This window comes from Nerophis lumbriciformis, linkage group LG25 (genome assembly GCF_033978685.3).
Source record: "Nerophis lumbriciformis linkage group LG25, RoL_Nlum_v2.1, whole genome shotgun sequence".
Taxonomy (NCBI): domain Eukaryota; kingdom Metazoa; phylum Chordata; class Actinopteri; order Syngnathiformes; family Syngnathidae; genus Nerophis; species Nerophis lumbriciformis.
Window position 1 is genome coordinate 41988781 of NC_084572.2, and position 26653 is coordinate 42015433.

General features: G+C 43.3%; 1 protein-coding gene across 2 annotated transcripts in view; it reads left to right on the plus strand.

The window, feature by feature from the left end:
* Positions 1-2435: 2435 nt before the first annotated feature.
* The window catches only part of ncapg (non-SMC condensin I complex, subunit G), a 65894-nt gene continuing 41676 nt past the window's right edge, over positions 2436-26653 (plus strand). The window contains exons 1-4 of one of the 2 annotated variants that reach the window (XM_061984448.1): positions 2436-2520; positions 2793-2905; positions 18692-18922; positions 21134-21362. In XM_061984448.1, coding sequence (XP_061840432.1) covers positions 2798-2905; positions 18692-18922; positions 21134-21362 — 568 coding nt within the window. In that variant the 5' untranslated portion in view covers positions 2436-2520; positions 2793-2797. The remainder of the gene's footprint in view (positions 2521-2792; positions 2906-18691; positions 18923-21133; positions 21363-26653) is intronic. The other variant, XM_061984447.2, reaches the window with a different exon arrangement.

Sequence of the window (26653 nt, forward strand, 5' to 3'; positions counted from 1 at the left end):
TCTGTGGTAGGCTCTCCTATTTCTGGGGCTGAGGTTGCTGAGGTAGTTAAAAAGCTCCTCGGTGGCAAGGCCCCGGGGGTAGATGAGATCCGCCCGGAGTTCCTTAAGGCTCTGGATGCTGTGGGGCTGTCTTGGTTGACAAGACTCTGCAGCATCGCGTGGACATCGGGGGCGGTACCTCTGGATTGGCAGACCGGGGTGGTGGTTCCTCTCTTTAAGAAGGGGAACCGGAGGGTGTGTTCTAACTATCGTGGGATCACACTCCTCAGCCTTCCCGGTAAGGTCTATTCAGGTGTACTGGAGAGGAGGATACGCCGGATAGTCGAACCTCGGATTCAGGAGGAACAGTGTGGTTTTCGTCCTGGTCGTGGAACTGTGGACCAGCTCTATACTCTCGGCAGGGTCCTTGAGGGTGCATGGGAGTTTGCCCAACCAGTCTACATGTGTTTTGTGGACTTGGAGAAGGCATTCGACCGTGTCCCTCGGGAAGTCCTGTGGGGAGTGCTCAGAGAGTATGGGGTATCGGACTGTCTGATTGTGGCAGTCCGCTCCCTGTATGATCAGTGCCAGAGCTTGGTCCGCATTGCCGGTAGTAAGTCGGACACGTTTCCAGTGAGGGTTGGACTCCGCCAAGGCTGCCCTTTGTCACCGATTCTGTTCATAACTTTTATGGACAGAATTTCTAGGCGCAGTCAAGGCGTTGAGGGGATCTGGTTTGGTGGCTGCAGGATTAGGTCTCTGCTATTTGCAGATGATGTGGTCCTGATGGCTTCATCTGGCCAGGATCTTCAGCTCTCACTGGATCGGTTCGCAGCTGAGTGTGAAGCGACTGGGATGAGAATCAGCACCTCCAAGTCCGAGTCCATGGTTCTCGCCCGGAAAAGGGTGGAGTGCCATATCCGGGTTGGGGAGGAGATCTTGCCCCAAGTGGAGGAGTTCAAGTACCTCGGAGTCTTGTTCACGAGTGGGGGAAGAGTGGATCGTGAGATCGACAGGCGGATCGGTGCGGCGTCTTCAGTAATGCGGACGCTGTATCGATCCGTTGTGGTGAAGAAGGAGCTGAGCCGGAAGGCAAAGCTCTCAATTTACCGGTCGATCTACGTTCCCATCCTCACCTATGGGCATGAGCTTTGGGTTATGACCGAAAGGACAAGATCACGGGTACAAGCGGCCGAAATGAGTTTCCTCCGCCGGGTGGCGGGGCTCTCCCTTAGAGATAGGATATGTCTTAATAAGGTTATACAAAAAATAGTGCTCGATACCGTAGTAGAGCGCAATATATGTATGTGTGGGGAAAAAAAATCACAAGACTATTTCATCTCTACAGGCCTGTTTCATGAGGGGGGTACCCTCAATCGTCAGTATGATCAATCTCCTGACGATTGAGGGTACCCCCCTCATGAAACAGGCCTGTAGAGATGAAATAGTCTTGTGATTTTTTTCCCCACACATACATATATATATATATATATATATATATATATAGAGAGAGAGAGAGAGAGATAGAGATATATATATATATATATAATGAGAGAGAGATATCTGCATCCTGAAAATATGCAAACAAAACTGTGTTTAGATAATTGATACTTCAAACTTGCATAAATAAATATTAAGGAATATAACATAACTTGGCTTCTGAGAGCTTCAAAATGTAATGAATAAAATGCTAAAGTTGTTGATAAACAAGCAATTATTTTAATAATTAAATATGGTCATTTTAAATGAATTATTATGATAATTTAAAATCAATTATTTGAAATATGTTTATTTTAATGTATAATTCTATGGCTGGATGTAATAAGGAGTCACGAAAAAATACAAATAAAAATACAATTAATTTGGATGTTTTTAGCAAAATATAGTAAAAATGTATTTAGTTTTTTTTTTTAAATTAATAAATATATTTATTTTTAGGTAAAATAAACACAATAATACAATTTATCTCTAGTCTGGATGATTTAGTTCTTGTCACCCTGTTGTCCTCCCGTCATGAAAAAAGGCTGTCCTCACTCAGGTCCGCATGGAGCTGTAGGGGGCGTGGCTTCCAGCTCCGGCTGAAAATCGGGAGAATATTTGAACCCGGGAGCTTTTCGGGAGAGGCGCTGAATTTCGGGAGTCTCCCGGAAAATTCAGGAGGATTGGCAAGTATGAATTAATGTCTCCTCAAAATCTCTAATAATGTTATGACAACTCGAAATGTATTAGACAAGCAGTAAGGGTTGTCTGCCTTTTCTTTTTTTCTTTTATTCTGGAATGTTAAATTATGAAGTTGAAAATTCACATATAATCATTACGTATTTTCTATTGTTTTGTGGTATTTAATTTGAAAAAAAAAAAAGAGTATTATCAAAAGCGATTGTTTTATTACGATATCATTTCAAACCTGGGAGACTAAATCGAGGGTGTTATGATGTTTGCTTAATTCTCGTCTATTTCCCGTTCTCGCGAGACGGAAACCGTTGCTGGATTTGAAAAGAGGCGGGACCGCGGCGGTGTGCTCGCGAACAAGTCAAAAAGGTAAATAAGTGTCATTAAAAATGACTCCTTCTACAATTAAGCGTCGCGTTATGAAATGTTAGTTTTTAATGTGTTTCTACATGTCACGGAGTGTCTTTTTGGCGCTTTGAATGAACGTTGGCACCGAGCTACGTTTGCGTTGCAATTGTCAAGGGTTTTCACTTTAGCTAGCGATACACCGACCGAGCTAACAATTAGCGACAACACAATTCTGTGTGCTAAAACTACACACTTATTGCACTTTTACTTGTTTTCGTTGTTTTTTTCGAAAGGAAACATGGCCGTACACAACGAACTGGAGGTCAAGGAGGCGTTTCAGCGCGCCCAGAAGGCGCACAACAACAAGGCCAAGCTGGTGGCCAGCCTGAAAAGTCGCTACAACAAGGTGAATATAATAGAACTGAAAAGTCGCTACAACAAGGTGAATATAATAGAACTGAAAAGTCACTACAACAAGGTGAATATAATAGAACTGAAAAGTCACTACAACAAGGTGAATATAATAGAACTGAAAAGTCACTACAACAAGGTGAATATAATAGAACTGAAAAGTCACTACAACAAGGTGAATATAATAGAACTGAAAAGTCACTACAACAAGGTGAATATAATAGAACTGAAAAGTCGCTACAACAAGGTGAATATAATAGAACTCAGGTTAGGGCTGGGCGATATTGCCTTTTTTTTTTTAAATATCTCGATATTTTTAGGCCATATCGCGATACACGATATATATCTGGATATTTTGCCTTAGCCTACACTATAAAAGTGGGTGACATTGTTATCACCAGGAAAGATGAGGTCACCTACCTAGGTTCCATTCTAGAGGCCAATCTTTCCTGTGATAAAATGGCAACCAAGGTACCGTATTTTCCGCACTATAAGCCGCCCCGGGTTATTAGCCGCACCTTCAATCAATCAATCAATCAATCAATGTTTATTTATATAGCCCTAAATCACAAGTGTCTCAAAGGGCTGCACAAGCCACAACGACATCCTCGGTACAAAGCCCACATACGGGCAAGGAAAAACTCACCCCAGTGGGACGTCGATGTGAATGACTATGAGAAACCTTGGAGAGGACCGCATATGTGGGTAACCCCCCCCCCCCCTCTAGGGGAGACCGAAAGCAATGGATGTCGAGTGGGTCTGACATAATATTGTGAGAGTCCAGTCCATAGTGGATCCAACATAATAGTAAGAGTCCAGTCCATAGTGGGGCCAGCAGGACACCATCCCGAGCGGAGACGGGTCAGCAGCGCAGAGATGTTCCCAGCCGATGCACAGGCGAGCGGTCCACCCCGGGTCCCGACTCTGGACAGCCAGCACTTCATCCATGGCCACCGGACCTGTGCCCCCCCCCCCCCTCAAGGAAAAGGGGAGCAGAGGAGAAAAGAAAAGAAACGGCAGATCAACTGGTCCAACAGGGGGGCTATTTAAAGGCTAGAGTATACAAATGAGTTTTAAGATGGGACTTAAATGCTTCTACTGAGGTAGCATCTCTAATTGTTACCGGGAGGGCATTCCATAGTACTGGAGCCCGAATAGAAAACGCTCTATAGCCCGCAGACTTTTTTTGGGCTCTGGGAATCACTAATAAGCCGGAGTTCTTTGAACGCAGATTTCTTGCCGGGACATATGGTACAATGCAATCGACAAGATAGGACGGAGCTAGACCGTGTAGTATTTTATACGTAAGTAGTAAAACCTTAAAGTCACATCTTAAGTGCACAGGAAGCCAGTGCAGGTGAGCCAGTATAGGTATATATATATATATATATGTATATAAAGGTATATACAGTATAGGCGTAATATGATCAAACTTTCTTGTTCTTGTCAAAAGTCTAGCAGCCGCATTTTGTACCAACTGTAATTTTTTAATGCTAGACATAGGGAGACCCCAAAATAATACGTTACAGTAGTCGAGACGAGACGTAACGAACGCATGAATAATGATCTCAGCGTCGCTAGTGGATAAAATAGAACAAATTTTAGCGATATTACCGAATGGCATATTTCAAAATTTTGTTCACCTATAGGCGAGGGCGGACCTACGTCACTTCCGCCTGCCAATCCCCTAGCAACCGGGTCGCCGTATTGAATTCGTTGAAAACAAACCAGCTCACAGCGAACACAGCATTGACAGAAAAGGCAGTTAACGAGGTTTCACTGCATTTTAAACTGTTCTAAATTGCGTATGATTACCGTATTTTCCGCACTATAAGGCGCACCTAAAAACCACAAACTTTCTCAAAAGCTGACAGTGCGCCTTATAACCCGGTGCGCTTTATATATGGATAAATATTAAGATTCATTTTCATAAAGTTTAGGTCTCGCAACTACGGTAAACAGCCGCCATCTTTTTTCCCCGTAGAAGAAGCGCGCGGTGCATGCTGGGATATGTGACGTTTCATTTCCATTTGTGTGTTTATGTAAAGACCCCAAAATGGCTCCTATTAAGTGTGTTGTCTGTCTAATTATAAATAATGCAGACGAGGCGTGTTAACTGAGTTCTCAACGTTTTCTCACAGCGTGCTCATAACCACATTCGAACTCCCAGCATACAACATCGCTTCTCAGGGCTACCGCGCATGCTCGTAACTATCGTTGCATGCTGGGTAGTGTAGTTGTTATATTTGCTAGCTCATAACAGCACATTGAGAGACACGCTTACGCGCTTAATTCAATACTCGCCGTCATTCCGGGTGGATTGACAAAAGACCTCCAGCCGCTAGATATTGGTGTCAACAGGGCATTCGAAGCTAGACTGCTAACTGCGTGGGAACAATGGATGACAGAAGGCGAACACACCTTCACTAAGACGAGGAGGCAGCGCCAGACGACGCCAACATCTGCCAGTGGATCGTAAATTTGCCCAACTTTTCACTTCGGACACCGAAGACGAAGGATTTACGAATGAAGAATAACTTCAGAAAGTGAGCGCTATGTTTATTTTGTGTGTTGTGACATTAACGTTCGAGCAACATTATGTTGCTATTGCTCTGCACTATTTTGAATTTTACTATGTTTGTGATTGCACATTTGCGTACATTTTGGGAGTGAACAGAGTTGTTAGAACGCTGGTTTTTAATATATTATTAAAGTTTGACTGACCTATCTGACTGTTTTTTTGACATTCCCTTTAGCGCAGCGTAGGCGCGGCTTATAGTCCGGGCGGCTTATTGGTGGACAAAGTTATGAAATATGCCATTCATTGAAGGTGCGGCTAATAATCCGGTGCGCCTTATAGTGCGGAAAATACGGTAATAGAACTGAAAAGTCACTACAACAAGGTGAATATAATAGAACTGAAAAGTCACTACAACAAGGTGAATATAATAGAACTGAAAAGTCACTACAACAAGGTGAATATAATAGAACTGAAAAGTCGCTACAACAAGGTGAATATAATAGAACTGAAAAGTCACTACAACAAGGTGAATATAATAGAACTGAAAAGTCACTACAACAAGGTGAATATAATAGAACTGAAAAGTCGCTACAACAAGGTGAATATAATAGAACTGAAAAGTCGCTACAACAAGGTGAATATAATAGAACTGAAAAGTCACTACAACAAGGTGAATATAATAGAACTGAAAAGTCACTACAACAAGGTGAATATAATAGAACTGAAAAGTCACTACAACAAGGTGAATATAATAGAACTGAAAAGTCGCTACAACAAGGTGAATATAATAGAACTGAAAAGTCGCTACAACAAGGTGAATATAATAGAACTGAAAAGTCGCTACAACAAGGTGAATATAATAGAACTGAAAAGTCACTACAACAAGGTGAATATAATAGAACTGAAAAGTCACTACGACAAGGTGAATATAATAGAACTCAGGTTAGGGCTGGGCGATATTGCCTTTTTTTTTTTAAATATCTCGATATTTTCAGGCCATATCGCGATACACGATATATATCTGGATGCCTACACTATAAAAGTGGGTGACATTGTTATCACCAGGAAAGATGAGGTCACCTACCTAGGTTCCATTCTAGAGGCCAATCTTTCCTGTGATAAAATGGCAACCAAGGTACCGTATTTTCCGCACTATAAGCCGCCCCGGGTTATTAGCCGCACCTTCAATCAATCAATCAATCAATCAATCAATCTTTATTTATATAGCCCTAAATCACAAGTGTCTCAAAGGGCTGCACAAGCCACAACGACATCCTCGGTACAAAGCCCACATACGGGCAAGGAAAAACTCACCCCAGTGGGACGTCGATGTGAATGACTATGAGAAACCTTGGAGAGGACCGCATATGTGGGTAACCCCCCCCCCCCCCTCTAGGGGAGACCGAAAGCAATGGATGTCGAGTGGGTCTGACATAATATTGTGAGAGTCCAGTCCATAGTGGATCCAACATAATAGTAAGAGTCCAGTCCATAGTGGGGCCAGCAGGACACCATCCCGAGCGGAGACGGGTCAGCAGCGCAGAGATGTTCCCAGCCGATGCACAGGCGAGCGGTCCACCCCGGGTCCCGACTCTGGACAGCCAGCACTTCATCCATGGCCACCGGACCTGTGCGCCCCCCCCCCCCCCCTCAAGGAAAAGGGAAGCAGAGGAGAAAAGAAAAGAAACGGCAGATCAACTGGTCTAACAGGGGGGCTATTTAAAGGCTAGAGTATACAAATGAGTTTTAAGATGGGACTTAAATGCTTCTACTGAGGTAGCATCTCTAATTGTTACCGGAAGGGCATTCCATAGTACTGGAGCCCGAATAGAAAACGCTCTATAGCCCGCAGACTTTTTTTGGGCTCTGGGAATCACTAATAAGCCGGAGTTCTTTGAACGCAGATTTCTTGCCGGGACATATAGTACAATGCAATCGACAAGATAGGACGGAGCTAGACCGTGTAGTATTTTATACGTAAGTAGTAAAACCTTAAAGTCACATCTTAAGTGCACAGGAAGCCAGTGCAGGTGAGCCAGTATAGGTATATATATATGTATATAAAGGTATATACAGTATAGGCGTAATATGATCAAACTTTCTTGTTCTTGTCAAAAGTCTAGCAGCCGCATTTTGTACCAACTGTAATTTTTTAATGCTAGACATAGGGAGACCCCAAAATAATACGTTACAGTAGTCGAGACGAGACGTAACGAACGCATGAATAATGATCTCAGCGTCGCTAGTGGATAAAATAGAACGAATTTTAGCGATATTACGGAATGGCATATTTCAAAATTTTGTTCACCTATAGGCGAGGGCAGGACCTACGTCACTTCCGCCTGCCAATCCCCTAGCAACCGGGTCGCCATATTGAATTCGTTGAAAACAAACCAGCTCACAGCGAACACAGCATTGACAGAAAAGGCAGTTAACGAGGTTTCACTGCATTTTAAACTGTTCTAAATTGCGTATGATTATGTAAATAGTCTTTCCAGTGAGGCTAGGTTAAGATACGAGTTAAAATGTTCTGTAGTCGGATTAAACGACTGCCCTTACCGCCTTCCAGCAGATGCGTGGATTGATAATCCTACACAATGGCCGGACATGGAATTTGGAAATCTTTATGTCTACCTCACAAGCGCACCAGGTCGGTTGTTAGCTTCGGTTGTTATATAACGAATAAATCACATAAAAATGGTTAAATCACCCAAGGTATGTTGATAAATGATAATAAGGATGACACGGTGGCTACCAGTATCTGTATATTTATTATATCTGTAGAGAGCTCATTCAAATTCAGTTCAGTATTATGATTTATTATTTGCTGAATTAGGGCTTCACGGTGGAAGAGGGGTTAGTGCATCTGCCTCACAATACGAAGGTCCTGAGTAGTCTTGGGTTCAATCCCGGGCTCGGGATCTTTCTGTGTGGAGTTTGCATGTCCTCCCCGTGACTGTGTGGGTTCCCTCCGGGTACTCCGGCTTCCTCCCACCTCCAAAGACATGCACCTGGGGATAAGTTGATTGGCAACACTAAAATTGGCCCTAGTGTGTGAATGTGAGTGTGAATGTTGTCTGTCTATCTGTGTTGGCCCTGCGATGAGGTGGCGACTTGTCCAGGGTGTACCCCGCCTTCCGCCCGATTGTAGCTGAGATAGGCTCCAGCGCCCCCCGCGATCCCAAAGGGAATAAGCGGTAGAAAATGGATGGATTTGCTGAATTACTGTTCCTTTTTTTAACTGAATTATTTATTTAAAATTACAGGCGTTTTCACTCATCAGGCCATGAAGGCATACAAATCACTGGAAGCTCATCGTTACTTCACAGCTGGATTTGTTCAAGTTGTGGTTAAGAAGGTGGATTTTTGTTCCTTATATTTACCGAAACGAAGTGATCCGAACACACGACCCGGGATTTTGGGGGACTCCAGTGAGAACCGTCCTCGTTTTCCCGGTGTAAAGCTGCGAGCCATTTGTCTCGTCTCTGTGGGCTTTTAGCACGCTTTGGCAGAACAAAATACGACCTTTGTTTTCCCTGTTTCCTGTTGTGGTTTGCACAACCAAAAACAACACCGTTTTTTGGCATTTTGGAGGCAGAATGACGGGTTTAATCAGCGCAGGTCGACAGGTTAAAGAGTAATGGCGACGGTTTGTTTTCAACGCCAGTCAGGTTGCTATGGCTCGAAGAACCCGTATGTAGCTCAGTTGCCCGGATGTCGGCCCTGCCCTATAAGCCGCCCCGGGTTATAAGCCGCGCCTACGCTGCGCTAAAGGGAATGTCAAAAAAACAGTCAGATAGGTCAGTCAAACTTTAATAATATATTACAAACCAGCGTTCTAACAACTCTGTTCACCCCCAAAATGTAATGTGCAAATGTGCAATCACAAAAATAGTAACACTCAAATTAGTGCAGAGCAATAGCAACATCAATAACTCAACGTTGCTCGAATGTTAATGTCACACAACACACAAAATAAACATTTAAAGCTCACTTTCTGAAGTTATTCCTCATCCATAAATCCCTCGAATTCTTCTTCAGTGTCTGAATTAAAAAGTTGGGCGAAAGCGGCATCCAAAATGGACGGCTCCGTCTCGTCGAAGTCATCAGAGTCAATGTTGCTGTTGTTGTCCAGCAGTTCCGTGAATCCTGCCTTCCGGAAAGCTCGGACCACAGTTGAGACCGATATATCCGCCCAGGCATTTACAATCCACTGGCAGATGTTGGCGTATGTCGTCCGGCGCTGTCTCCCTGTCTTAGTGGCGCAGGTCATCTTGTTGCTTCCTCTACCTACGCACCATTGATCAATTTATGTTCAATTCTCTCGCTGCTGCTCTATTTCCGTGTTCTACTGCGTGACTTATTGCCTTGAGTTTGAATTCTGCGTTGTACGCGTGTCTCTTAATAGGAGCCATTTTGTGGTCTTTACAGATGTAAACACACAAATGAAATGAAACGTAATATCCGCGCGCTTCTTCTTCTACGGGGGCGGGGTGCTTATCTTGGTGGTTGCTTACAGTAGAAGAAGAAGCGCTTCCTCTTCTACGGGGAAAAAAGATGGCGGCTGTTTACCGTAGTTGCGAGACCTAAACTTTATGAAAATGAATATTAATATTAATCCATATATAAGGCGCACCGGGTTATAAGCCGCACTGTCAGCTTTTGAGAAAATTTGTGGTTTTTAGGTGCGGCTTATAGTGCGGAAAATACGGTAATCAAAAAGGTCAACCAACGAACGAGATTTCTCCATAGAATCTCCTCTCTGGTCAACAAAAGCACCATGAGGATTCTAGCGGGAACTCTCATTCAACCCTTTTTCGATTACGCATGCACCTCCAAAACCCTCAAATCTAGAGTCCAAACATCCCAGAACAAGCTAGTCAGATTACTTTTAGACCTCCACACCAGATCCCACCTCACTCCTACCCACTTCTCCAAAGTGGGCTGGCTCAGGGTGGAGGACAGAGTAAAACAACTTGCACTGAGCCTAGTCTATAAAATCCGCTACACCTCCCTGATACCGAAGTACATGTCAAACTACTTCCTTAACGTAAATAACCGCCATAACCACAACACCAGGGGGAGCTCCACTAACCACGTTAAACCCAGATTCCGATCTAACAAAGGTCTTAACTCATTCTCTTTCTATGCCACATCAATGTGGAATGCACTCCCAACTAGTGATGGGATCGGCAGTTCTTTTGACTGTACTGAATCACTAGAATCAGTTCCTTAAATTGATTCGTTCAAAAAATTTGTTCACCGAATCACTTCTGCAGCAGCAGTTCTGTGGGCCGGTCGGCGAATCATGAGTCAGTCAGTAACAGTGTGTGTCAGTTCGCGAACGACACAAGCCCTCAGCACCCAATGAACGACACGCCCAGTGACTGAACGAGAGCCTCAATGTGACGTCCTCCTCCGCGACACAGTCAGTTCTCTGTGTCAGTAGGTTCGCGAGTCCTGTTGTTAAATATGTTTTATTGCACTGAAATGAAAATAAGAAATAAATAAAAGTGGGAAATAAAAAAAATAGTTATAGCCTGCTAAAAGCCTACTAAAATGCTTGCAATCAACAGTTAAATAAATAGGCCTCGTTTGTTTAGTGCAAAAACAAATATTAAATTAAGAAACCCTTAACAAATGCCAACATAAAAACTAAATGTTCTGTAGCAAAGAAAATGTAAACTTAAATATGCAAACAAAAAGAAAAGAAATACCTTCAAAATAAAACAAATAAATTAAGAGCCAGAAATGCCAACATAAAAACTAAATGTTCTGTAGCCTACGTTTGAAAATATAACAAAGAAAATATTAACTTAAATGTGCAAACAAAAAGGAAATAAATAGGCTACCTTAAATAAAACAAAACAAATATTAAACCAAGTGCCAGAAAAGCCAACATTAAAACTAAACTTTCTGTAGCTTACATTTAAAAATATAAAAATGGAAATATCAACTTAAATATGCAATAGAAAAGAAAAGAAATAGCTTAAATAATATACAAATCAAGATAAATAATAGCCTCAGTATATGTACATACATTAGTTATTATTTTTGTTTTAAATCTTCTCAAACAGCCTGCCCTACACTTTACCCCCCGCCCCTCCCCCTCGCGTCGCTGCTGCTCAGCCTTGCCCTGCACTGACTTTCTTTCTGTCTCCTCTACTCTCATAACTTTATGTGTTGAGATAATGGGGACGGTGTTTGTTTTCATGTGGCTTGAGTCAACATTAGCCGTTAGCTTGGAGAATTAATGGAGAACGGATGCCAATGGCATGAAACATATCCCCGCGACGGGAGGAGAATCACTCGCGGCATTGGGGCAAGCAGAGCAGAGAGCGAGAGCGTTGTCGTTCACTGAGTGATTCATGTCGTTAATCCGCGGTGAACGAATCGTTCGCTCAGTCCCTCTCCCCGCCCCCATGATGAGTAGCTGGCTGCGTCGTTCGCCGACGTCGAGGGTTCAGTGAGTCACAGAATGCGCCAGTGAGAAAGGAACGAATCAGTTCATGAAGTGATTCGGTTCAGTACGTTCACTCAAAAGATTCGTTCGTTCGAACGAATCGTTCGCGAACGACACAACATTACTCCCAACAGGTATAAAAGAAAGGGCATTTCTATCCTCCTTCAAAACCGCAATAAAAGTACACCTCCAGGCAACCTCAACCCTAAACTAACACCCTCCTAGGATTGTTAATAATCAAATATAAACAATCAAATGCAGATATTTTTCTTATGCCTTCTGATCTCTCTCTCTCTCTATGTCCACTACTTGTTGTACATATCCTACCAAGTCAGACCTACACTGTTTCAATATCCATTTCTCTGTTCTCAATTGTTGACTGATAAAAAACCCAAACCTAACCCCCCCCCAACACCCTGAATTGTAAATAATGTAAATAATTCAATGTATACACCCTGATGATTATCTTGTGTGATGACTGTATTATGATGATAGTATATATGATAGTATATATCTGTATCATGAATCAATTTAAGTGGACCCCGACTTAAACAAGTTGAAAAACTTATTGGGGTGTTACCATTTAGTGGTCAATTGTACGGAATATGTACTTCACTGTGCAACCTACTAATAAAAGTCTCAATCAATCAAAACACATAGAATCATCATACTGCTGTGATTATATGCATCAAGTGTTCATTCAAGGCTAAGGCAAAATATCGAGATATATATTGTGTATCGCAATATGGCCTTAAAATATCGCAATATTAAAAAAAGGCCATATCGCCCAGCCCTAGTTCAATGATGCCATTTCTGTTTGTCATGTATAATTTTGTCTATTTTGTGTTTATCCTTGAATAAACAGGTCAGTTTCTTGTTACCAACCATTGTGTATTATTCAAACTCCCCTAATTCCGCTGGCTAGTTGTTATCAAGAGTACTAAAACCCCTTTCAACATGATTCTGACAACTAAGTAGGCTAAATAACTTTAAACTTTAATACATGCTCGGATAGGCCAGTATCGGTCAGTATCGGTATCGGATCGGAAATGCAAAAACAATATCGGTATCGGATCGGAAGTGCAAAAACCTAGATCGGGACATCCCTAGTCTACATTAAAACATTCTTCTTCATACTGCATTAATATATGCTACTTTTAAACGTTCATGCAGAGAGGGAAATCACAACTAAGTCAATTTAGCAAAAGTGTATTTATTTAACAGTTATTAAGCAGTGGCACAAACATTCATGTCATTTCCAAAACAGAAAGTGCAAGATTGTCAGAGACATTTTAAAACAAGCTATTAGTGCACTTTTGTGCATGATGACACACAAGATATTTCAATAAGTGTCACATAAAAATGAGCCGCATATCAAATAGTATATGTCCTACGGTGTTGATGTGGAAATAGTTGCTTTGGAATTTAGTTGGTGTTGCACCGAATGGAGATGTTGACATGTAAAGACATATTCCCGCTTGAAGCCAAACCACCGCCAGAGGATGGACCCCGTGCTGTTGTTTGGGGGAATTAATTAGATATGTTTCAAAGGGCCAATTTATTTCAGGCCAGAACAAATTGACAAAACTATTTTAAATAGCTGCAACATAACATACTGTACATAAGTAACAAACAGCATAATAACAACATAGCTGTAAACCTGGCTTCACCTAAGGAAAGCACACATGACATACACAACACCTAACCAGGCATTTTTTTTTCACTCAAGGAATTGTGAAATAAAATCATGTCTTCAGGAGATCGATACTGTACTGAAGCCCAGAACACTCTATGCATTTCCCCAGTTTTAGTTTAGAGTTAAGGAAAGATTGGCCTGGCCCACTAGGATTCCTCTTTATGTTTGTGAACTTTATAGTCTATACATTTAGAGTGACGTGATAATCAAACACTCTAGAAGTCTAGAATGAAAGAGTATATAAGAGAATTGACAGAGTTTGTGTACCTTCAGTGATGAATGATGAGTAGAGGCAGACTTTTTAGTATTTTCTTTAGCTCGCTTTTAGGGGCGGTATGGCGTAGTGGGTAGAGCAACCGTGCCAGAAACCTGAGGGTTGCAGGTTCGCTCCCCGCCTCTTACCATCCAAAATCGCTGCCGTTGTGTCCTTGGGCAGGACACTTCACCCTTTGCCCCCAGTGTCACTCACACCGGTGAATGAATGATGGATAGGTGGTGGTCGGAGGGGCCGTAGGCGTAAATTGGCAGCCACGCTTCTGTCAGTCTACCCCAGGGCAGCTGTGGCTATGAAAGTAGCTTACCACCACCAGGTGTGAATGCATGATGGCTTCTCACTTCTCTGTGAAGCGCTTTGAGTGTCTAGAAAAGCGCTATATAAATCTAAGTCATTATTATTATTGTTTTCTTTAGCTCGCTTTCCATGTTTATGTCCTCACTGTCCAGATACTTGGAACATGTTTTCTGTGCCATTTGCTGTTTGACGCCGGTATCATGCTTTTTTTGTGATTGATTGAAACTTTTATTAGTAGATTGCACAGTACATATTCCGTACACTAACAAACTGGTTGTAGGATTGGTGACTTAGTCCTCAGTCACCTTATGTATGCAGATGATTTGGTCATTTTTAGCCCGTATAGTGCTGGTCTTCAACAGCTTCTGAAAATATGCACTCAGTATGCCAGTGATTTTAACATCACATACAATGCTAAGAAGAGCAAGATAATGATAGTTAGAAGTAGAGAAGACAGACAGACAGCCTTTCCTGACTTCTCTCTATCTGCCTCTGCACTTAGTGTTTGCAGTGAAATTAAATATCTGGGACATATTATGACCAATGACCTGACGACAAAGATATTTATAGACAGCGACGGAAGTTATATGCTCAAGCAAACAAGCCGTGTCGAAAGTTCAGAATGTGCTCAGTTTCTGTGAAGATCACATTTCTTAAAGCATATTGCACACCACTATATACTGTCGCTTTAAACATGCCAGTGTTAAGAAGCTCATAGTGGCTGACGATGACAGCATGAGACTGCTTCTAAGAGCTTCAAATGTTTGTCAGTATTGGGGTCCCCACCCGCTCTGCTACTTCACGTCATCTCGTACAGATTCATGTGTAGGGCAGCTGAGTCAGACAACTATGTCATTAATGGTCTGACTAACCCAGGGGTCGGCAACCCGCGGCTCTTTGCACACTCTGATGCGGCTCAGCAGCTTACTTGCTGAACCCCCCAATTTTCCCGTGAGACTTCCGGATTTCAGTGCCTCTCGCAAAAAACTCCCGGGATTAATAGTCACCGATTTTCACCCTTACGGCTATAATAAGGGCGTGCCATGATGGTACAACATTTGGCGCCCTCTACAATATAATAATAATAATAACTGGGATTTATATAGCGCTTTTCTAAGTACCCAAAGTCGCTTTACATGTAGAACCCATCAATCATTCACACCTGGTGGTGGTAAGCTACTTTCATAGCCACAGCTGCCCTGGGGTAGACTGACAGAAGCGTGGCTGCAATTTGCGCCAACGGCCCCTCCGACCACCACCTATCATTCATCATTCAATTCACCGGTGTGAGTGGCACCGGGGGCAAAGGGTGAAGTGTCCCGCCCAAGGACACAACGGCAGCGATTTTTTTTGGATGGTAAGAGGTGGGGAGCGAACCTGCAACCCTCAGGTTTGTGGCACGGTTGCTCTACCCACTACGCCATGCCGCCCCATATTAATTGCTGTTAATATGTATTAGCAGCGTGCCAGCCCAACACTTGTTATACAATGTACATCTTTTGCTTGCACACGTACGTGACAGCAAGGCATACTTGGTCAACAGCCACACAGGTTACACTGACGGTAGTCATATAAAACAACTTTAACACTCTTACTAATAATGCGCCACACTTTGAACCAACACCAAACAAGAATGACAAACACATTTCGGGAGAACATCTGCACCTTAAGACAACATAAACACAACAGAACAAACACCCAGAATCCCATGCAGACCTGACTCTTCCGGGCTACATTATACACCCCTGCTATCACCAAACCCCGCCCCCACCCCAACCCTGCTCCCTCACACATCAACCCCCCCCCCCCCTCTCTGTGTGTTGGTTGAGGTGGGCGGGGTTTGGTAGCGGGGGGGTAGGGTAGGGGTTTATAATGTATCCCGGAGAGTTAGTGCTGCATGGGATTCTGGGTATTTGTCCTGTTGTGTTTATGTTGTGTTACGGTGCAGATGTTTGGTGTGGGTTCACAGTGTGGCGCATTATTAGTAAGAGTGTTAAAGTTGTTTTTTTTATACCGCCACCGTCAGTGTGACCTGTGTGGTTGTTGACCAAGTAAGCCTTGCTGTCACCTACGTGAGCAAGCGGAAGCCCCATACAATGTGTGGCTGTTCAGGCACGCTGGCTGTAGTGGGTGCTATATGCTGTACTATCACGGCATGCATGACGCTGACCGACGCCATTCATTTAAAACCCGCGTGCAGCACCAGCTTTCAAATTCCATATAAAGGTGTGGGCAGCGTGTCTGAGACCCCTGGTTTATACATAGCACAAAGCAAAAAAAAAACTTTGTATGCAGTGTTATTTCATTTAAAATTTCAAAAAAAAATTTGCGGCTCCCATTGTCTTCTATAATTTGTGAAACTGGTCAAAATGGCTCTTTGACTGGTAAAGGTTGCCGACCCCTGGACTAACCCGACTCGCAGTTCTGTCAGATTTTCATCCGGTCTGTGGAACCATCGGCGAGTAAGCCTGTATGCTGGACATTGAATATTGTGGAGTGTTTTTTTTATTTACCGTATTTTCCGCACTATAAGCCGCCCCGGGTTATTAGCCGCACCTTCAATGAATGGCATATTTCAAAACTTTGTCCACCTATAAGCCGCCCCGGACTATAAGCCGCGCCTACGCTGCGCTAAAGGGAATGTCAAAAAAACAGTCGGATAGGTCAGTCAAACTTTAATAATATATTAAAAACCAGCGTTCTAACAACTCTGTCCCAAAATGTACGCAAATGTGCAATCACAAACATAGTAAAATTCAAAATAGTGCAGAGCAATAGCAACATAATGTTGCTCGAACGTTAATGTCACAACACACAAAATAAACATAGCGCTCACTTTCTGAAGTTATTCTTCATTCGTAAATCCTTCGAATTCTTCGTCTTCGGTGTCCGAATTGAAAAGTGTGTGTGTAAGGTAAGACATATTATCTGGCACTTTGTTTCGCAATATTATGCAAACACAACTTTTCTTACCTTCTGGTACCTGCTGATCTGTATTTGGGATCTCTATAAATCCTGAAAAATTGTGCGAGTCCGCCTTTGTAGTCCATGACGACACCGTAGTCTATAAGCGTCTTTTCATGAACCGGAAACACCAAGAAGCACCACCTTTAAAATCAGGTAACAATTAGAGATGCTACCTCAGTAGAAACATTTAAGTCCCATCTCAAAACTCATTTGTATACTCTAGCCTTTGAATAGCCCCCCTTTTTTTTTAGACCAGTTGATCTGCCGTTTCTTTTCTTTTCTCCTCTGCTCCCCCCTATCCCTTGTGGAGGGGAAGACACACAGATCCGGTGGCCATGGATGGGGTGCTGGCTGTCCGGTGTCGGGACCCGGGGTGGACCGCTCGCCTGTATATTGGTTGGGAACATCTCTGCGCTGCTGACCCGTCTCCGCTCGGGATGGTTTCCTGCTGACCCCACTGTGGACTGGACTCTTACTGTTATGCTGGATCCACTATGGACTGGACTCTCACAATATTATGTCAGACCCACTCGACATCCATTGCATTCGGTCTCCCTAGAGGGGGGGGGTTACCCACATATGCGGTCCTCTCCAAGGTTTCTCATAGTCATTCACATCGACGTCCCACTGGGGTGAGTTTTTCCTTGCCCTTATGTGGGCTATACCGAGGATGTCGTTGTGGCTTGTGCAGCCCTTTGAGACACTTGTGATTTAGGGCTATATAAATAAACATTGATTGATTGATTGATCCAGGTGAAGTTCGCTTGCTAGCGTTGTTGCCTTCATTCGAATAGTGATGGTGCTGACACGTCTGCTTGCTGCTCTCTGCTCAACAACCCACTGTTCGAGTTCGTCCTCCAACAGTTGCCATCTTGCTTTGTTCCCTCGGAAACTCTGTTTTGTCTTCTTTACCTGGCGCAGGTCATCTTCTTGCTTCCTCCACCTACGCACCATTGATTCATTTATGTTATATTCTCTTGCTGCTGCTCTATTTCCGTGTTCTTCGGCATGACTTATTGCCTTAAGTTTAAATTCTGCGTTATACGCGTGTCGCTTAGTAGGAGCCATTTTGTGGTCTGGTCTTTACAGATGTAAACACACAAAGGAAATGAAACGAAAATCCGCGCGCTTCTTCTTCTTCCGGGGGCGGGTGGTTGCTTACAGTAGAAGAAGAAGCGATTCCTGTTCTATGGGGCCGGGTGCTTACCTTGGCGGTTGCTTGCGTAGAAGAAGAAGCGCTTTCTGTTCTACCGGGAAAAAAGATGGGGGCTGTTTACCGAAGTTGCGAGACCTAAACTTTATGAAAATGAATCTTAATATTTATCCATATATAAAGCGCACCGGGTTAAAAGCCGCACTGTCAGCTTTTGAGTAAATTTGTGGTTTTTAGGTGCGGCTAATGGTGCGGAAAATACGGTATTTAATTTTTTTAAAGGTTGTTTTATTTATTTTATTTCTGCTTGTATTTCTTTGGGTTTTATTGTTGTATGGTTTATTTGTCTGTGATATGGATCCCCCTGGGTCTGAAGTAAAATGACTTCTACTATCATTTATTTTTACTAGCTCGAAGACAAAACTCCGTTCCACGAGGAATTTGTCAGCTACCTGAAACACGCCATGATTGTCTACAAGCGTGAGCCGACTGTGGAAAATGTCATCGAATTCGCTGCGAGGTTTGCCACGAGTTTCCAAGCTCCTCCTAAAGATGGAGAAAAAGAAGAAGAAGAAGAGGAGGAGGAGGAAGAGGAGGACGATCATCCTTTTTTGAGTTTCATTTTCAACTTCCTCCTTGGGGTACGTATGCAGTAATTAGGGCCCGCATGGCCCATTGTATAAGGACTCCCAAAGGGAGTCCTTATGCAATGGGACATAAGGACCTATTGAATTTGTAAGGTTTTATTATTAGGGCCCGCATGGCCCATTGTATAAGGACTCCCAAAAGGAGTCCTTATGCAATGGGACATAAGGACCTATTGAATTTGTAAGGTTTTATTATTATTCTTTATTATTATTATACCGACCGCCTCTTTGAGCTGTAATTTGACCCACTTAACATGCTTCAAAACTCACCATATTTGACCCACACATCAGGACCTGCGAAAATGGCCTTTTAATTAAAAAAAACGAACCCCAAAACTCAAAATTGCTCTCTAGCGCCCCCTAGGAGGAAAAAAAACTAGACTGCCTGTAACTCCCACTAGGAAGGTCGGAGAGACATGAAACAAAAACCTCTATGTAGGTCTGACTCAGATCTAGATTTCATAATAGTACCTTCTTGGGCTAAAATCAACAGGAAGTTGGCAATTCCCCCTTCAAGACAAAAAAGTACTAAAAACAGTCACTTTTGCCTCTTTGAGCTGTAATTTGACCCCCTTAACATGCTTCAAAACTCACCAAACTGAACGCACACATCAGGACTGGCAAACATTGCGATCTAAAAAAAAAACCTAACCCCAAATCTCAAAATTGCGCTCTACTGCAATTTTTTAATAAAACGCAAAAAAAACTGCTCCTCGGAAGAAAAAAATGACAAAACTGCCTGTAACTCCCACTGGGAAGGTCGGAGAGACATGAAACAAAAACCTCTATGTAGGTCTCACTTAGACCTACATTTCATAAATTGACAACCCCCAGCAAAAATCAACAGGAAGTTTGCTATTCCCCCTTCAAAACAAATTTTTTGTAAAAACCGGTCACCTTCCTTCAAAAACGATCTCCTCTGAGCGCGTTTGTCGTTTCGCCTTCAAACTAACACAGGAGAGAGATTGAACCCTTGTGATTACAATGACAGAAGCGCTTTTTTTCTAACTGCTCCGGTTTTGATTTTATGACCCTTCAAAGACCCGCTGCGCTGATGCTGCTGCGCTGCTGTTTTTTTTAAGATGGCTGCTTAAAAGCAGGAAGCACCAACGTGCCCACACAATGCAGACAAGGTAGGTACACTAGACAAAAGTCTTGGGACACTTCAGACTAAAAGTAGACAAAAGTATTGGGACACTTATGACTATCACTGGACAAAAGTATTGGGACAGTTAGGACTAGCACCTGCCAAATATGCGGGCCCGACCAATGCTGCTTGCAGCTTTAATTATTGCTTGTATTCCGACACGTGACTTCTTCCCGGAAGTGAAAAGCAGTCGTGGTCAACCAGGCTGAAATGGCTGTTGTACAGCAAACTATCTGAGGCCCTGTTTACACTAAGCCTGTTCAGGTTATCCAGGGTAAATCCCACCTAACCTTATCCTTTATTTTTATTTAGCCTTTCTTTAACCAGGTAAAACCTCATTGAGATCAAAGATCTATTTTCCAAGGGAGACCTGGCCAAGAGGGCAGCAGCAAGGTTACATTAAAACAGTACACAACACATAAAACATCAAATTTACAACATTAAAACATGCCCATATGACACATGTGCATACAGACAAGGTAGACTGCAGTCCTTTCACAGAAGCTTTAAAACCTTCACTGAGTGTTGTTAAAAGGAAAGGCCATGTGACACAGTGGTAAAAATTCCCCTCTGACAACTTTTTTGCAATGTGTTGCTGCTATTAAATTCTAAGTTCATGATTATTTGCAAAAAAAAAATTAAGTTTCTCAGTGTGAACATGAAATATCTTGTCTTTGCAGTCTATTCAATTGAATATGATTCGAAAATGATTTGCAAATCATTGTATTCTGTTTTTATTTACCATTTACACAACGTGACAACTTGACTGCTTTTGGGTTTTGTACATTTTTGGCGCTTTTCTACCTTTACTGGATTGCAAGCATCAAATGTTGGCAGCTTTGCTGGTCCATACTGTATGTTCCCTGTGACTGATTGGCTACCAGTACACGGTGTACTTCTCGCTTGAAGTTAGTTGGGATGTGCAGAGGATGTGTGGTGTCACAATGGACGGGGTGAATAACTTGCATCTGCTGAATCCCAGAATTCACCTCATTCATCTGTCTATTTATCCATTTCTCTTCTTTTTGTCTTTTGTCACCTTGTTTACAACTGTGCAGTCTCATGAGGCCAACAGCCATGCGGTGCGCTTCCGGGTGTGCCAGCTGATCAACAAACTGCTGGGCAGCATGGCCGAGAACGCTCAGATCGACGACGACCTTTTCGATCGCATCCACCAAGCCATGCTGGTGCGCGTCACAGACAGGTTTCCCAACGTGCGCATACAGGCCGCCTTGGCCATGACCCGCCTGCAGCAGCCGAGCGATCCTGACTGTCCGACCATCAATGGTGTGTATCTGTTGTTGGGCTCAACCAAGATGTGGGTAGGGATGGGAATTGATGACATTTTACTGATTCCATTTTCAATCTAGCTTAACGATGCAAATAACAAACAGGTTGATTAGCATCAACTATGTGTAGTTGAGAAGCAGGGATGTAACGGTAAACAGTATGACAAACTGCGGTAAAATTCCAGACGGTTAGTAATACCCTTAAAACGTTTAATTACTGAAAACCTGTAATTTTTTAGGCAACACTGCTTACTTCCTGGATTCTGCCAAAAAAATGTATTATAATTTTATTGCTTTTGTATGCACATTTAATTTTCTAAATGAGGTACCGTATTTTTCGGAGTATAAGTCGCTCCGGAAGTATAAGTCGCACTGGCCGAAAATGCATAATAAAGAAGGGAAAAAAACATATATAAGTCGCACTGGAGTATAAATCGCATTTTTGGGGGAAATGTATTTGATAAAAGCCAACACCAAGAATAGACATTTAAAAGGCAATTTAAAATAAATAAAGAATAGTGAACAACATGCTGAATAAGTGTACGTTGTATGAGGCATAAATAACCAACTGGTATGTTAACGTAACATATTATGGTAAGAGTCATTCAAATAACTATAACATATAGAACATGCTATACGTTTACCAAACAATCTGTCACTCCTAATCGCTAAATCCAATGAAATCTTATACGTCTAGTCTCTTACGTGAATGAGATAAATAATATTATTTGATATTTTACGCTAATGTATTAATAATTTCACACATAAGTCGCTCCTGAGTATAAGAAAAAAACTGCGACTTACAGTATAGTTCGAAAAATACGGTACATACATTTTGAATGTGTTTTTTTTTAATTTTTATAAAACCTGGTTAAAATATTTCAGTATAAGTAGTTTTAAGTTTTTTTTAGCACATTTAAAAAGTACCGCGATAATAATAACTGATAATTTAGGTCACAATAACCGTGATAAGACATTTTTCTACCGTGACATCCCTATAACTGTGTGGTCTCCCTGGAAACACTTCTAATGTCACCAAGTATATATTTCTCATTTCTAGTCAACATATCTGAACAAACTTTATACAAGTCACAATCCCCTGAATAGTGAGACATAAGAACTTGTTTTCAGACAATAGATCTTCTGAGAAAAACAATACTGCCTTTGTGCATCACAAGTTAGCAATACTAGTAAGTATAGCTTATAAGACGTTTTGATTGCTAATTTCTTATTTCAATACATTTTACAGAGACAATTTTGACTTGTTCCATTAGCAGATTTTTTTTTTTTTTAAATAACTTGTTCAAGCAAAAATAACTTCGAATGAGCAAAACAAATCTGCCAATAGAAGTCAAAATTGTCTCAGTAAGCTGTTTTAAAATAGGACATTAACAATTCAAATGTATTATTAGCCAAACTTACTAGTATTGTGAGATTTTGTCTTATATAGCTCGGTTGGTAGAGTAGCTGTGCCAGCAGGGTTGCAGGTTCGATCCCTGCTTCCGCCATACTAGTCACTACCGTTGTGTCCTTGGGAAAGACACTTTACCCACATGCTCCCAGTGCCACCAACACTGGTTTAAATGTAACTTAGATATTGGCTTTCACTATGTATAAGCGCTTTGAGTCACTAGAGAAAAGCGCTATATAAATATAATTCACTTCACTTCACATAACAAACTTGTGATTCTCAAAAGTAGTATTTTTTTCCTAGATCTATTGCTTAAAATCAAGTTCTCAAGTGTCTCACTGAAAAATGACTATTTAGAAGATTGTGATTTTAATGAAGTTTGTTCACCGTAGATATTTTGACTAGAAATGAGAAATATATACTTGGTGAGATTGTGAGTTTTAGACAGCGTTCAAGACAATGGCGTGCGTTTTGCTTACATCTGGCTTCTGTAGCCCAGTTTCGGTGATCATCTTTTTGTTTTTTTTACGGTACAAGTTTTCTGTACATCACTTGTCAATAAAGCGCAAGGAAAAGGGTGGAGTGCCATCTCCGGGTTGGGGAGGAGATCTTGCCCCAAGTGGAGGAGTTCAAGTACCTCAAAGTCTTGTTCACGAGTGAGGGAAGAGTGAATCGTGAGATCGACAGGCGGATCGGTGCGGCGTCTTCAGTAATGCGGACGCTGTATCGATCCGTTGTGGTGAAGAAGGAGCTGAGCCGGAAGGCAAAGCTCTCAATTTACCGGTCGATCTACGTTCCCATCCTCACCTATGGTCATGAGCTTTGGGTTATGACCGAAAGGACAAGATCACGGGTACAAGCGGCCGAAATGAGTTTCTTCCGCCGGGTGGCGGGGCTCTCCCTTAGAGATAGGGTGAGAAGCTCTGCCATCCGGGAGGAGCTCAAAGTAAAGCCGCTGCTCCTCCACATCGAGAGGAGCCAGATGAGGTGGTTCGGGCATCTGGTCAGGATGCCACCCGAACGCCTCCCTAAGGAGGTGTTTAGGGCACGTCCGACCGGTAGGAGGCCGCGAGGAAGACCCAGGACACGTTGGGAAGACTATGTCTCCCGGCTGGCCTGGGAACGCCTCGGGGTCCCACAGGAAGAGCTGCTTAGGCTGCTGCCCCCGCGACCCGACCTCGGATAAGCGGAAGAAGATGGATGGATGGATGGATGGGTATTAATTCATACTGTAACAACCAGCTAATGTAAATGTGTAATGTTTGTCAATCAATCAATCAATCAATGTTTATTTATATAGCCCTAAATCACAAGTGTCTCAAAGGGCTGCACAAGCCACAACGACATCCTCTGTACAAAGCCCACATAAGGGCAAGGAAAAACTCACCCCAGTGGGACGTCGATGTGAATGACTATGAGAAACCTTGGAGAGGACCGCATATGTGGGTAACCCCCCCCCCCCTCTAGGGGAGACCGAAAGCAATGGATGTCGAGTGGGTCTGACATAATATTGTGAGAGTCCAGTCCATAGTGGATCCAACATAATAGTAAGAGTCCAGTCCATAGTGGGGCCAGCAGGACACCATCCCGAGCGGAGACGGGTCAGCATATCTACCCCGGACACATTCACAACAGAAAACACATTATGTGAGTTGTGTGTTATTCTAAGAAAATTGCTATGCGTACAGGAATTATCCAGCCTGGTGCTGGCTAGTTCTAGCTTAACTGACTCCTCACCCGGACTAGCAGGATCTGTAATTGCCTGTGACCGGGCTTGCTCTAGTGTAGTTAGTCAAATGTGACTTAAACAGTAGTCTATGTTTTTAGGCAGGATGATGGCGCCTTCCTGGTTAGGGTGAAGGCCGTCCCTCATCAGCAAGCCTGGTTTGCCCCAGAAAGAGGGCCAATTATCAATAAACGTTAGTCCCTGTTGTCTACAGAAGCTAGCCAGCCACTTGTTAAGCGAGACTAATCTGCTATATCTCTCATCATTGCCTCTCGCAGGCAGGGGGCCAGAGACAATTACTCGATGCCTGGACAGCTTTCTAGCGAGATCACAAGTCCTGGCTATGTTTCTCTTTGTAATCTCTGACTGTCTCATTCTAGTGTCATTGGAGCCAACGTGTACAACTATATTCGCATAACTGGTGGTGCGATTAGCCTGTCGTACGTGTTTACTAGGCCTGTTGCGAGTTAGCTCCCTAAGATTAGCCTCAATGTCAGGTGCTCTGGCCCCAGGGATGCACTTAATTGTGGCTGGTTTGCTAAGCTTTATGTTTCGGGTGATGGAGTCCCCTATGACTAAGGTGTGGTGCCCGGTAGACTGGGGTGTAGGACTAGCTAAAGAGCTAAATCTATTATGCGTCTCAACCGGTACACCAACCGGTTTGTGTGGTTTGGATTTGATGTCAGTTTTTCCCATGTTTGCAAACCCACCGTCTGTGCCTAAAAGGTGATTGGCACAGAATGAGGAAGTGTTGTGTTTCCGGGGAAGTGCAGACTCACGAGACAAAAGTGTGCACGGGAGGTTAAACCTGTTGAAATGTGCTGTTGCTTATTATCATAAGATTGGTAATAAAAGTTAAAAATAGCGTCAGACTTTGTGTGCATTACTTTGATTTGTTTTCAAGTAAATAAAAAAAGCTACCTCATTTTGAAGGTGTGGCGGTAATAAACGTTAACAACCATATTGCTACAGTAAAATTTTAATATTAAAATTAATGTAATCAGAATTGCAGCACTTTTAGGCTTCCAGCAGGACACAAAATGAAGGAATGAAACGTTTGTACACAGAGACATATTTTGCCTGATCAAAAATGTTCGTAAACCAAAAAGTTTGCAAATAGTCAGGTCCGTGAAAGCAATTCCACTGTATATCTTCTTTGTCAGGAAGGATACGTGATCTTACAAACGCTGTTTCACTGACATACAGAAGCCCGTCTTGTCATCATCTTCCATAAACCAGGAGGTAGACATTAACAAGCAGATGGATTAACACATTAGAGATGCGCGGTTTGCGGACACAACCGTGGAGTCCGCGGATCGGGCGGTTGAAATAAAAAAAAATTAGATTTTATCCGCGGGTCGGGTCGGGCGGTTGAAATAAAAAAAAATTAGATTTTAAATAGATTCAGGCGGGTGGCAGTTAAACCAATTGGGAAATATATATACATAGTTAAATGTTGTTACCCACATACGAAAAACGAGCAGGCACCTGCAGCATATGCCACAACAGAAGAAGAAAAAAAAAGAGATGGACACTTTTACCGAGCGGAGAAGGGACGCCTCGCCGGGGTCCGGGACCGAGGCCCCTTCCCCCGAGAGGGCCCCACCGGGAGCCGTAGCTGAGGCGATCCGAGAGAAGGGCCCGACGCACGTCCAGGGTCACCACTGCGCCCACCGCACCGACACCGCGCCTCGTCCGCCTTCGCCGCGGCCGGCGTCACGCGCAGCAGGTAAGCAGCTTACCTGCCCGCCACCCCCGTGGCCGGGGGCTCGTAACGGGTCACTCCGCGCGCTCCGCCCGCGCAGCTTACCTGCCCGCCACCCCTGTTGCCGGGGGCGCGTAACAGGGGTCACTCCGCGCGCAGTGCGCTCACGGAAGGGGTGGGGCTCACCCTGGTTGATATAGACAGCAGGACGGTGGCCATGGAAGTCGGAACCCGCTAAGGAGTGTGTAACAACCCACCTGCCGAATCAGCTAGCCCTGAAAATGGATGGCGCTGGAGCGTCGGGCCCATACCCGGCCGTCGCCGGCAGCGAGAGCCGCGAGGGCTAGGCCGTGACGAGTAGGATGGCCGCCGCGGTGCGCGCTGAAGCCTCGGGCGCGAGTGCGAGGGACATCGCACCTCCACGCGCTTGGAGGTGCGCTCAGCGCG